Source organism: Cydia splendana, chromosome 3 (assembly GCF_910591565.1).
Source record: "Cydia splendana chromosome 3, ilCydSple1.2, whole genome shotgun sequence".
Lineage (NCBI taxonomy): Eukaryota > Metazoa > Arthropoda > Insecta > Lepidoptera > Tortricidae > Cydia > Cydia splendana.
The window spans coordinates 22,331,288-22,345,966 of record NC_085962.1 but is presented as its reverse complement, the minus strand read 5'-3'; the positions used below and the strand labels follow the sequence as shown (position 1 = coordinate 22,345,966).

Genomic DNA, 14,679 nt, shown 5'->3' with positions numbered 1-14,679 from the left:
CTTTTTTATACTATTGTAGAATTCATAGTTCCTTTACTACGAAATTTGCTATCAAGTTTTCCATCAACTGTTGTGAGTGATTTTGTTGTGTGTTTACTTCACAAAAACGGTACTAAGTAAAATGGTGATAAGTAAAGACTTTATATTAATATGCGCCATTTAGATGTCGAATAATTCGGTCCTTAGTCTTAGTGCAAAAAGTATATGGGACGGAAGTTTTACCGTTAGAATAGTATTAGTTTAATGAGGAATTTTAAATGCCCCCTCGATTTATTTATGTTTTTAATAAAATAATTTAATAAAATATTATGATATTCACCATAGTTACTACTATACAGCCAAGAAGTAAATCCGACGCTTTTATAGGCTAACTATAGAACTTACGACGAAATATTCACCGCCATCATGATTAAAATTAGGGTTCCAAAAGAATTTTGCTGTGACCCAGTTACACCTACAAACTCTTTAGAAAGGTATAGGATTTTTTTTTAATTTAGATGTAGTCATTATTGTTGTTTCCTTTTTCAGTGTGATTGGTAAAAAAAATGTGCTAATAATGGATAACGATAAATATCTAAACCGTCACGATTTTATGCTTGTATTAAATCATTGATGATAAATCTCACCTACAGTCACTAATATCACTGGGGTCTTTTTTTATCAATTCATTAAAATATATAAATATTTTGTACGGAACCACATTATGTGGCTTAGGCCTGAACTTATATAAGCAAGATATAAGTAGCCATTACAGATCAAATTTATCATTTACAAGTAGTCGTTTTCTACCTTTATGTATCTAACTCGGTTTATAAAAGACATAAAAACTCAACTATAACGCTGTTGTCTTTTAAAAGAAAAAACAAAACCACTATACAACAGTTTTGTGATATAAAAGAGTCATTGTGACGTTTACAGCGATGAGATATAATAGGGATTTAAAAACTACTAAAGCGCTTTTTAACGCTATAAATATGTCCCAAAAACGCTACTATAGAGCAAAACAGTTCCATAATAGTGTTCATATGACTACTAAAGTATTATGTACTATAGCAGTGATCTCTAAAGCCACTATATTCTGAAATCGTTGTATAGCTGGGTTTTTGTCACTGTTAGAACACAAAACTATAGCAGCTAGCAGGGAACCTTAATAGCGCAAACTACTAAAGTATTATGTACTATAGCAGTGATCTCTAAAGCCACTATATCCTATAATCGTTGTATAGTTGGGTTTTTGTCACTGTTAAAACACAAAACTATAGCGGCTTGCAGGGAACCTTAATAGCGCAAACTACTAAAGTATTATGTACTATAGCAGTGATCTCTAAAGCCACTATATCCTAAAATCGTTGTATAGTTGGGTTTTTGTCACTGTTAAAACACAAAACTATAGCGGCTTGGCAGGGAACCTTAATAGCGCAAATTAGTTGCATAAAAGTGATTCCAAATACTATTATACAGTAATATTGCTCTATAGTGGTTATATTTGAACCTGTTATAGTACACGCCTATAACGGCTCTATAAAATGATGAAATAAACCTTTACATCAATTGCTTATAGAATATATTAGCTGTATAAGCCTATAGAGCAAAAAGGTGTTGCCAAGCGCTTTTATACGACAGGTGGTCACCTCTGAAACCTTAATACGACGTCTATACAAGCTTTTAGCGATAAAAACTAAAATTATAGGACTAAAATGTTACTTGGGTAATACATACTATTATTATACATAGTGTTGCGACAGATATCGATAGTCGATAAACTATCATTGCCATTTGAGTGTATATGTATATATGCTATGACTATTCTTCTGACTAGTTAATAGACAAATACATAACATGTTATTTACCTTTTCTAAGGAGAGGTCCCCACTTTCAATTGCCTTAAACGGGTAAAGGGCAACCACAACTTTTCTTTGTTTTTCCTGAAACAAGCAAAAATATAATATTAATTGGTTGACCGAAGTGTCAGCGAAGGTCTCCATTTAAGCTTGAATATTGTCCTCTGGGTCGCATTTCTCAACCGATTTTCGTGAAATTTTGTTAGCAGTGTATAGTACCTAATACATATACGTACAGTCATCAGCAATAGTATCTTACACAACTAGGGCCGCAAAAATATGTGACATTGACATGTTCTTATTTGGAGCGCAATAAGAGCGCGTCATATATTTTTGCGGCCCTAGTTGTGTAAGATACTATTGCTGATGACTGTACTATCCAAAATTTACATTAACAACTTTATTTCAGAAATAAAGTTTTGTTTATATTTTTTTGTATTTTATTTAATATTGCCTACTCATAGAAAAAGCATTGAATGCAACGTTGTATAAATAGTCAAAAAATGCTCATGGCGTATTAATTAACAATGTTCGCCTTCGGCTCACATTGTTACCCACGCCACTCACATTTTTTGACCCCTCTTATAAAACTATTGCATAAAATACCTACTATAATATGGTTAACTATCTTATCCATTCCCCCGTGTGCTCCCTAAATCTCACACCGCCCTAATTATAGGGATTGCACTACCCAGAAGTGTGATACGCTTTTATACAATTGGATAATGCAATTGGAACACCATTCTGTGGAGTTTAATAGCAACTGCAAATAATGTAAACAAATATGACAAATTTTGTTAGCATTTGACATACAACTTAATATACGAAAGTTATATTAACTAATTAATATGTATTTCAACTAAAATTTTAAATAAAAAAACAACGGGTTGCACTCAATGACATTGTAACAGTTTTTCGATCAGGCCACGTGTCCGTCTTACGAAGCGTCTTACGTCAAAATATTAATAACAGCGCCATCTAGTGCAAAATGTCTGCAGCACTATGTATAATTGAGGTTAACGCCATCTAGCGTTATTTCGTCGCATTACTTGAAACCCCTAAGCACATCGCAATTTCTATTGAACTCCACTTTAAATAGAGTTGTTTTGATTATTTTCACTGGCTGAAAGAGTCTCGAAATAACTCACTTTAAGTTTAGCTGACGGAGTGCCGGGAGGCGCGCCGCCTCCCCCGGGCATGGTGACCGCTGCAGTCACCGCTGCAAATATAACAACACATTACATAAGTACATAATAGTACCATCACCCACACTGTTAACTGTACATCGGCCTTTTGTAATAAGGTCCACCGATGTACAGCTAGGAGTGTTGCTGTTTGTACATAAGTATTAACCAGAGTCAGGCCAAGCTAAGTTGGCAGCGACTTTGATAGCACAGACTGCAACTGCAAGTGTTAAGTAAACGTCATAATTTCATAGAAGTTTGACGTCTAACACTTGCACCTCTATGTTCTAAATTTGAATGCGGTGGCGAATGTTTATTGGTTTGCTTTATTTATTTACATCGCGTGGAAACCTCTCTAATCGTAATAAGGCCTAGTTTTCCCTCCGCGGGTTGGAAGGTCAAATGTCAGTCGCTTTCGTTACAACAAGTGCCTATGCCAATTCTTGGGATTAGAAGCGGACTCCAGGCTGGGCTATAACCGCAAAAATCGAAGTTCGCAAATTGCGGGCATTTTTCTCTGTCAGTCTAATTACGCATCCATTGGAGTAAAAGAGAAAGATCCCCGCAATTTGCGAATTTCGGTTTTCGCGGTAGCCCCTCTGGTTATGAGCCGTGGCAAAATGCCGGTTGTATTCCCATTAATCGGACTTTAAAAAAAACACCGTATGTATGTAGGGAAGCACCCTAAGTTTGTATTTAGCTATTCATTAATACGCATGTATATAATATTTTCTAATTCAAAACATTTTATCAATAGTTTGCGATAGGGTCGTTATTTTGTTCTCGATCCTATGTATTTAGGTATGTAATTAGCTAATAATTAGCTAATAAAATCTGAGACGATATTTGACATTCTTAACGAAAGGTAATTATGTAACGGCCACGAATCGATTTCGGAATGCGTAAAAGTGCAACGAGAACAGGCAACTATCAAAATGCAATAAGGTGGCCTAAACCGAACCACACCGGTTACCGGTCATGTGGCACCTACTTAAACTGTACAACAATTAAATTGACCGCAAGCGACAAGAAACGCCACATGTCATTACTTAAAAATCGTATTTGCTAATGAATGCGCGACATAAAATGTGAATTTTAATTGAATACACTTTTCACGCTCATTTAGACTTCACTCATTTTATTTCCCAGTTGTGTAGCAACAGAGCTAAAAATATTACCTATGCCAGGGCATACATTACACAATTATACGGTAATTTGAGCAAATATAACTACCTACATCTGTTAAACCTCCCCTACAATTATCTGGCGACGAAGGTTTATACTCGTACGGCAGTTGTGACATTATGCACTTGTCAACAATTATATACACTTACTGTCGCTAACCTTGATTTGTGTATACTGTAATTTATTACGAGTTTTTTTAACGATATCTAAAAATAACCCAGTGTTGTATTTGATTCGAATATTACGTGTATATACAAACAAACAAATATCATTAGACAATCTTACACAAATCACCTAAGCCCCACGGTAAGCTCAATAACGCTGGTGCTTAAATGATGATGTTGATGACCTGTTTTTATACGAGTTTTAAATACTTAAATGTAACTATTTCATCAATATGACGCAAGAACACAATAACAATATTATAATAAGCCATACATACAGGTTAAGACAAAAACAAACCATATACCACCCGGTGGTAATGACGCAAGCACAGACGTTAACAGTTCCAAAAAAAAAAAACAGATTCACAACAATACTTTAGCACTTTCCAGACACGTATCCGTGAACAAACCAATTATCAACGAAGTACAGGTAAAAATATGTAAAAAAGAGTTACCAATATGTTAAAAAGTCTTCTGAACCGATTTAAAGGACTCTAACCGAGTAATAAATGTGGACGTCATTAAACACAGCCGAAAACACTTAAACACTTTTGCATGAATTACACAAACTTGGTTACATTACACCTGATCAAGACAAGAAAGTGAGTGCAACAAGACGGGTGAACGCAAACGCAACAGCGAGGCCGTCGGATAGAGGTCACGGAATTCGTACCCTCGAGCGCGGGCAGGAACGACGACAGCGACAGGCACGGGATCTTGGACTTTTTCTTGGTGACCATGGCTTCTGGTTCGGTCTTGTTCTGCAGCATGGGGACGGGAGCGACGGCCGGACGTCCGCGCGACACCGAGCTGCGACTGCCGACTAACGTGTCAATGTACCGTATCCGCGGTAAGGCGCAACTCACACTCACCCTAATCATGTCTGCCGGCCCGCTGCTTTTTGACTACACAAGATATATAAGAATTCCTTTTTGTTTCATTGTTAATCAATTGACATTTAGAGTAGGGTAGAGTGGAAGTTAAGATTGCTTAGTAAAGAAGGTCTTTCTCATACAACTATTCTCATCATAATAGGTAACTAATGCAACTACTGTTACAATTGACAAAAACAAACAATCATATTAAATGTAACTTATTTTAAAACATTTCCCACACATACCCAGTTCCCACAATAATGCAAGTAAAAGTAGAAAATCGATTACAAATAAAGACGAGCCTTTATATTCGTCGAAGCTACGTAGCGAGGCTTCAAAGATGGTCGCGGCCTACATTCACCATTCGACGCGGGCGCAGGCGGAGCTCGGTCTCGCTTTCACTTGTTTACACTCAACTAGAGAGAAAGAGACGGATTAGATAACGCACGTCATCAACTAATCGGCTGGCTGGTAGTCTCTATAACATATTATAGACGATAGAGCGTATGGTATACAGCCTTCTGTGAGATCTACGGACGCATCACAAATAAAAACAATTGTGTGCAATATTTTCCTTGTCAGATGGGCAATTTAGACAATTAACCTGATAAAGTATTACAAGCTCGGGCCCAACAAGGAAGTACCTACGTGATCACGGATACTAGTTTGCCTTGGGTGCAAAATCAAATAAATCGTCAATGCAACTGTCCCTGTAAATGTTAATGCAACAATCAAACGATCGAGATGACGACTAATTTAAGAGATAACAATTTCGCTTAAGTTAAATTTCGAGGACAAATCTATCAAAAAAATGTACAATTGTGACGACTTTTGATTTAAAGCAAAGAAAAACTCACTGACATAAAAACAAACAAAAAAGTTATAAATCCAATTACGTTGATACGTTGAATAGGATGACGTTGAAAAGAATTTTCATTAGGTACCGTTTTCCCGTTTCATATTTTCCCTTTTGAATTCTCGGTTGTGACGCAAAAATATTTTTTAAATCTTTTAATAGCATTAATGTCGACATTTTCTATGTACATCATGTTATTGATCTCAATAAAAATTGAAGTTTTACAAAAATGAGATTACTTATTTGCGTCATAAATTGTGTTATGCGTAACCATATACATTTACAGATATCGTGAGTTTTAATAACCTAAGGCCCACTCTGTGCATTACAACTCCGTTTCAATTTAATTAGAGCCTTTCATAACACAAATAACGTAGTATCGGCGCGATTCGGGAAATGAATTAGAGATTCACTCGTTCCACGGCAAAAGGTACCTTATGGCGCCGCAATAATATTATTGCGGCGCTATGCGACGTAAGCGCCAGGCGCCATAAGGTACCTTTTGCCGTGGAACGTCACATATCTTTACTATTTCATATCTAGTGAATCTCTAATTCATTTCCCTAATCGCGCCGTATTTCTGTAACACACGAAGTTCATCTCAATTTACTGTACAAAATAGTGTTGGTAGGAACTCGAGTCCTTTCCCAAGTAACACACAAGCAGGATAATAGAGTTAAATTATCATCTTATTCAAATTAAGACTGCATAAATTTTGTGTATAAGCGGTGGAAATTACTAAATTCGGAATAAGAAAATATGTGGGCCTAGTGGGGCCTATATACCAATAAATGCTGAATAAATTTTGCATAGTATCGGTTTTGCATATTAAAGCTGAATAATACTTATTTCTTACACAGTTAGTCAGACATTATTCAGCTTAAAGCATTTATGGTTACTAAAAGCTGCATAATAGCAGCATTAGCAGCAATTAGCTGTATATATTTTGTGTCGTGAGATATTAAGCAGACAATATTAAGAAAAATGTGATAGTGGCTACTAAATGCTGAAAAGAAGCGTCGGTGAAGACTTTCAACTGTATAAAAGCGGTTGCAGTTTCTGTTTTAATGCTAGTTTTTGAATAAAGGTGGACGCTATTACTGGAAGCTGTAATGAAATCCACATATTATTTGTTATTCAGTAGCTGCATATATGGGTTAGTTATGGCTTTTATAGACATAACGTCTGAATAATAAATACTAAAACAACACTTATACTTACTTAAGTTATAGCGATTTTAGTACACATATACTATCTTTTCTTGCTAAAAGCTGCAAAATGAACGCAATGAGCAGCGCTATTCAAACTACTGCTTAGTATCAACAAATGCGCGGTGGAGAGGGTTCCGTAGCTTTATAAGTTTATACACGGTCAACAGTGCTACTTGAGCCTGTTTGTTTTGAGCTTGAGCGTGTTTTTATTTTATTTTGAACGCATCTTGCGTATTTATTCTTTAAACCAACCATTATTTAATAAATCGAGGTTTAGTTTTCTTAACAATTCTCTTCGATTGGTTATTTTACACAAGATGCATTGTCGTTTTAATGACGTAAAACAATTGCTAGCTACCATCGTAAACACTGTTAACTGACCATTTGCATACCTTACTGCAACGAGATAAAGTTTACCAATGGCCATTTAAGGTTGTTGCTAGTTGGCAAACAAGGTGGCAAATGCTAGTTATTGATATTGTTGCATTAAAAACTTGTAGACTGGACTGGGTATGAGAAAAATTTAATAATCACCCCCATTAAAATATAGCGAAATCGATTCTCCACAATCGATCAATCGATTTTGAACAGACTGTTTTTAGGTTTCAAGTGGGTCTACTCATACCCATCCCACACTATACTCGTACTCATACCTAAACAATACTGCCCATACCAAACTGTACTTGTATTCATACCCGTGATACCCACTACTAATATACCCGCACCTTCGCACCTATACCATATTCATATTCATACCATACTCGTAACCACACCATACTCATAGTATGAGTCTCATACTATACACATCTTCGTACTCACTTCGTACATCTTTGCGTATACCTTTACCTACTACATATTTGTCGGAACTGATAACGGAAAAAATAACTGTGTAGTCTGCCGTGCCCCCAGATTTATCATATAACTTAAATATTATATCGCGTTTATAATATTAGTAGGAAGTAGGATTGAATATTGCCCGTGTTACATACCTATATAATGTTTCTCATCAAACTAGTGAGGATCTATGTGGTTTTTACTATTTGTGTACAGAACCCTAATAGGCTTTAAGATTGAGAAAACAATTACTATTATACTGATGTTATTCAAAACTTGTTGTTCTAAAACCATTATTATCTAACATGTAGCTTAGTAACGCGAATAATGTGAATGCCTATTCAGAAATTTAGCACATAATAGCTGTGGCAGCAGCTTATATTCAGCACAGTCGGACGCCATTACGGTTGCTTATATTCTAACCTCTAAAATTAAATAGGAATTTAAAATGAACTGAAAAACCCATTTATATTCATTTATAAAACTAGTTTTATCGTAGCATAACTTGTTAAAGTACATTTTCTATCACTAAAACATCTAAACACCGCAAAAAAATTACAAATTTAAAAGTGGAGTACTACATTTTCTATATTTACTTTCTAAACAGTGCATTATTTACGCGGCGCTTTAAAATTTTAAATAAAATGTATATACAGGGTGATCAATCCATATGGGTCAGTATGGAGAAGTCAGAAACTATAAGAGATAGCGAAATCTGTTCTTAGGAACCATGGCGTCGATTTTAGATTTAATAATAATGGCATTATTTTTTTTTAATCTATCATACATAACCGGGATTCGAACCTGGTCAATATTCTTTATGTAATCGCGTGTAGTAGGTATTTGTTTGTATGGCAACTTTTAAACGATGCGTGATAGGTGGGGGGTGCTCGACCAAATATCATAGAGGGCCCCGAGACAAAACAAACTACATTAAAAAAATCAAAATGGCCGACTTTTTTATTTTATTTTTTCAAGTTGGCCCGAGCGCGCTGAGATTTAGCATGCCGCGAGCTTGGGGGCCCAAGATTACCATGTCAAAACATTTTTTTGGAAAAATCCAAAATGGCGGCGGACACGGGCAAAGTCAAATTTCCAAGTAGGTTAAGCGAGCCCGAAGGGCGAGCTTTAGGCCGGCAGGCCGAAGGCCGACCCCGGCGGAGGGCCGAAGGCCCGGAGCCTCCACCCCGACACCCAAAACGCGACTCCCAATAGAAAAAGTGTTGGGTCGTGTTTAAGCTCCAACTTCCCCCTCTCGTGTGACGCTTCGGGCCTTCGGCCCTACGCGGAGCTCAGCCTTCGGCCTTCGCAAGCCTCGACGCTTCGCCGTCGGGCATTCGGCCCGCCGGCTTCGCTCATCAAGACAGTTGACTTGGTAGAAAGAAAGAAGAAAGAAAGAAAATACATTTATTTACGTCATAGTTACAAAACCAGTTAAATTAAAACAAGATATAGGTCAGATGGACGTTAAAAGGACCCGCACTCAGCTTAATACTACAGCAAGCCGCAGCGCTGATTTTCAGTGGGGAGAAGCCCTAAACGCTTGGAAGCACCGCATTCACGCAGCTCGGCCTTCGGCCTCGCGTTTTGGGAGTTGGGGTGGAGGCTCCGGGCCTTCGGCCTTCCGCCGGGGTCGGCCTTCGGCCTCCCGGCCTGAAGCTCGCCCTTCGGGCTCGCTTAACCTACTTGGAAATTTGACTTTGCCTGTGTCCGCCGCCATTTTGGATTATTCCAAAAAAATTTTTGACATGGTAATCTTGGGCCCCCAGGCTCGCCGCATGCCAAATCTCAGTGCGCTCAGGCCAACTTGAAAAAAAAAAATAAAAAGTCGGCCATTTTGAATTTTTTTTAATGTTGTTTGTTTTGTCTCGTCTCGGGGCCCTCTATGATATTTGGTCGAGCACCCCCCACCTATCACGCATCGTTTAAAAGTTGCCATACAAACAAATACCTACTACACGCGATTACATAAAGAATATTGACCAGGTTCGAATCCCGGTTATGTATGATAGATTAAAAAAAAATTGAATGCCATTATTATTAAATCTAAAATCGAAGCCATGGTTCCTAAGAACAGATTTCGCTATCTCTCATAGTTTCTGACTTCTCCATACTGACCCATTTGGATTGATCACCCTGTATATATTTACAGTAAAGTCGCATGCGCAATGAAATTGATGTTATGTAAATATCAAATCAATATATGGGTAATGTCCTCCTTATTTTGTATTCACTTTGACAGACACTACACTTTGACACGAGTTCAGAAATTAAAATGGAAGACAAATCATACACAAATAGCTGAATATATTTTCTGTAACAATGCACTTTAGAACCAAAAGCTGCATAACGTGTGACTAACTGAGTCATTCTATACAAAGCTGGATAACTTTGGTTTAAAAGCGGTATAGAAGCTTTTGACAGCCTCTATACAAGTGTTATTCAGCGATTCAATGTGTGGGCACACACTTATACAGCTATTACATTACTGTTATTCAGTAATAAGCGGCGTGGGCTAGCCCACTTTGCGCCCAAACCTTCTGTATAACGTCTGTATAAGCGCTTATACAGACGTTATACAGCTACCTTATTCAGCATACAGTACGGAATGCTCTATTATTCAAACAATATTCAGCTACTTTTGTGTTACTTGGGTTGAGTTTGAGTTTAAAGAACTCAGCTCGTTTTTCCGTGACGCGGCGCTTAAAAAACGTTTAACGTTAAAAAAAAGTTTTTATAAGTCCCGAGTCGAGCCTTTTTTAGGACCAACTCAAAAGGACTCGAGCCTCCGAATAAAGATTCCGTAAACAATTTTATAGGTTTTTCCTAAATAACATTAAAGAAATTAGGCGTTATTGTATGATTTGTGTACCTAATCTACAAATTTTACATATAGACAATGGATTTCGAAATTACTTGTAAAAAAATCGAGGTCTCTGAAAAGGACTCAAAGTCTCTACAAAAGACTCTGGTCACTTACAAATTGAAAAGAACTCGCGTTTAGACTTAATTTTAAGAATCTTCAAAACTGAGTCGAGACTTGAAGCAGATGACTCAAAGGACCCGAGTCCTAACCTTTTGGCCGCCGGACCTAGTCCGCAAAGACGCTTACTCACACGCCAGAGTAAATTTTAAGTAAACAACTAATAAGAAGTTTAGGGATTGCAAATAGTGATATCGCTATTTACAATTTATGGTAAAAATCTTCTCAATTTGGCTTTGTTCTTAACCAACTTTAATTTATTTCGAAAATGCCAAAAAATAACATACCTATTTTTTACACACGACAATGTTAAAAATAAAGGTCTTTATCATTAAAAACAACTACTAAACAATATCGATTCATGACGTAATATCGCCGCACTAGGCTGTACGAGAAGTCTTTTATACAAGACAACGGCGCGCATGGACTGCCCGCAGTGCAGACCGCCAAGGACTGTTTCCGCGTGGATTAAGTAATAATAGTCTCTAGGTCAACGGCGTAAGCGCTTGTCAGTACGTAAACTTTATAAGCGTAACGTTAGAGCCGCGCATCGTGTGTCGATAATATAAATGTAAGTACCGGAACTGCATTGAGGAAAATTACCAGGGACCGGAACCGGTTACCTTAACCGGGGTTTTTCATAGGGTTATTTTAGAAGTGGTTATAAAAACCCCTACCATAACGGTAACCGTCTGATAAGGTAACACTTTGATTCGGTAACCGTATCAGATCGAGTTAACCTCGGTTACCGGTAACCGAAATAAAAACCCAGTCGATTCAGTTACCTCATAATAAGGTTCTGAACCAGTTCAAACGATTGTAATCTTTACGCACACTTAAATTGAACTTATTATTGAATAACCGTGGTTGGCATGGGCGGTCTATTAAGTCTCCAGCACAAACATGTTTCTTTGTCGGTAACTTCGCTTATTGTCAATTCAAACAATATTGTACTTTGACTCCTTAAGCTAAAATTGAAAACATTATTGGGCGATTACAGTATTATTTTGGAGCGACAGCCGCAGCGCGGCCATTCCTTTGTTTATCTTTATACTTTTATACCTGTGTGTTCCTATTGTTTTTGTTCATTTCGGAGCAATTCTAGTTTGGAATTTTTAGAAATGGGCTTCCTGCAAGTAAACACCATCCTATCCTAGCAATATCTGTTATTGTTTAGTTATATTTTTAATGCTACTTAGATATTATTTTTCTATTTTCGGGTTCAAACTTGGTATGTACCTACAGATTAAAGACTGATTTAAGGAAAAAAATTAACCTAACTAGTAATTTTACTGGTAGTTATAGTTTATCCTTAGATAGAGTGATTAAAAAAATCACGTTGTGATAAAGATACATGCGTTAGCGGATTGTGGTAGTGTGGTAGATATTTAACCATTGTTGACAAATGACATAATACCTAATAATGAGCTTATTTTATAATAAGCAATTACTTTTAAACGTTTTCAGATGCGGTAAGTTGTGTCAGCTAAAAGTCGTAATTTACCTTGTTTTGCTTAATGCAGCGAGCAGAAAATATATATATTATCTATAGCAGTGATAACCTTATTTTAATACTTCAAATCTTTCATTAATACCAGAATTCATTATATTTATTAAGTATCTGTAACATTGGAAAGGTGAAATAATTTTGATTAAATTAAATAGATACATACTTAGTAAGCAGTGTTGGGCATTCAAGAATAAAATCATAATTTGAATAAGAATTCCTAAGAATAAAATCATGTTGATTTATTCCCGTCAAAATTATTCAAATAAAAAATTTAATAAGAATAATCTCATTCTTAATCAAGTAAATGTAATCATGATTTTATATTCTTAATAATATTCCTGGATTAAAATGTAGTCTGGGTGCCGTATAGATAGAAGTAAATAATAATAGTTGTCTAATTTATACCTAATTTTATTCAATAAAATCTTAAGAATTTAATTTACTGCCGCATAGTCTTTGTATTGGTCGATACCCGTATTGCTTTTAATCTGATAACTAAATCATCAGGTACAATTCAGCTGATCTGCTCGGATGGTGGATAGCGAAACACTTCAATGGCTCACTGTGCCTAATTTAATGTAAAAAAATAAAATACCGGCCAAGTGAGAGTCGGACTCGCGCAGGAAGGGTTCTGTACCATTACGCAAAAAACAGCAAATAAATCATGTTTGTTGTATGGGAGCCCAACTCATATATTTATAATATTCTGTTTTTAGTATTTGTTGTAATAGGGGCAACAGCAATACATAATCTGTGAAAATGTCAACTGCCTAGCTATCACGCTTCATGAGATACAGCTTAGTGACAGGCAGACGGACAGCCGAGTCTTAGTAATAGGATCCCGTTTTTACCTTTTGGGTACGGAACCCTAAAAAATATGTTTTTAAAGGTATGATAAGGAATAGCTCGATATGGTGTATTCCTATTTCTCTCCGCCGGGCACAGATGGGAATAGGCACTTCATTTAAATCATTCCTATATGTCCCCACCTCATGTATCGCGGCGGTCACGTTGGGCAGGAACAAATACGCAGGAGTAATAAATGACGGTCTCAAGTGGAAACACAGCAAATAATACAATACAATTCATGCTGCGATCTGCGACATTCTGCAAATCTAGTGATAAGCGTAGGACTATTTTCTTACCTGATGTAATTTGCTATCTCATTCACTTTCCGTAGGTGTGAAAGAGATAGCATACGTAAAAACCTCAAGGCTGATAAGAATAATAAACAAAATACGACATACTTAATTGGCAAAGGAATATACATTGAACCATCATAATTATAATTTCGCAGTTTACTTTATATGTAGTTTCATTATCAAATTATCATCGCCGTTTCGAAGGCTCCAAAAAAATGTACATATCTATCACAATATAATCTTTTACGCTAAAAAAAATTCAAATCAATCCGACCGTTGAAAAGAGGGGTGAAATTCATTTTACTAACTTTATACATTGTACTACAAAAGTTAAATTAATTGAGTATAACATTCTAATTTAATAAGACGTTATTTAGAATAATCCTACATTAGGTATAAATATTCCGTTTTTTATTTTTCATTTAAATAAAAGTGACATGATTTATTAACTTTCATTTTATTCTAAAATAACGAGTGCAAGAACTATTCTAATTCAAATCTATTGGATTAAGAATAAAATTTCTGTGTTTATTCTTCTTCGTATTCAAGTAAATTTTAGCCCAACTTAGTATACTTTCTACATTCCAACAAAACTTTCTTCTACAATTCACGGGATTTTTTTTAAACCCGAAAGAGTAAAAGGAAATAGGTAGTAGTAGGTAGTAATGTATGTAGTATTTTTTTAGACTCCGCTGTCCGTCTGTCTGTCACCAGGCTGTATCTCATGAACCGTGATAGCTAGGCAGTTGAAATTTTCATAGATTATGTGTTTCTGTTGCTGCTGTTACAACAAATACTAAAAACAGAATATAATAAATAAATTAAATTTAAAAAAAAATATTTAAAAAAATAAAAAATAAAATAAACAAATTAAATAAAATAAACAAAAGAAAC

General features: G+C 36.1%; 2 protein-coding genes across 2 annotated transcripts in view; one reads left to right on the top strand and one right to left on the bottom strand.

Annotated features, from left to right (window-relative positions):
• LOC134806886 (mediator of RNA polymerase II transcription subunit 7) overlaps positions 1-14,679 on the top strand; it is a 357,529-nt gene that overhangs the window by 298,632 nt on the left and 44,218 nt on the right. The window lies entirely within an intron of this gene.
• Positions 1-14,679, bottom strand: part of LOC134789381 (tyrosine-protein kinase Btk) — a 62,882-nt gene that overhangs the window by 16,431 nt on the left and 31,772 nt on the right. The window contains exons 6-7 of the mRNA XM_063760012.1: positions 2,990-3,060; positions 1,851-1,925 (exon numbers count right to left, since the gene is read on the bottom strand). Coding sequence (XP_063616082.1) covers positions 1,851-1,925; positions 2,990-3,060 — 146 coding nt within the window. The remainder of the gene's footprint in view (positions 1-1,850; positions 1,926-2,989; positions 3,061-14,679) is intronic.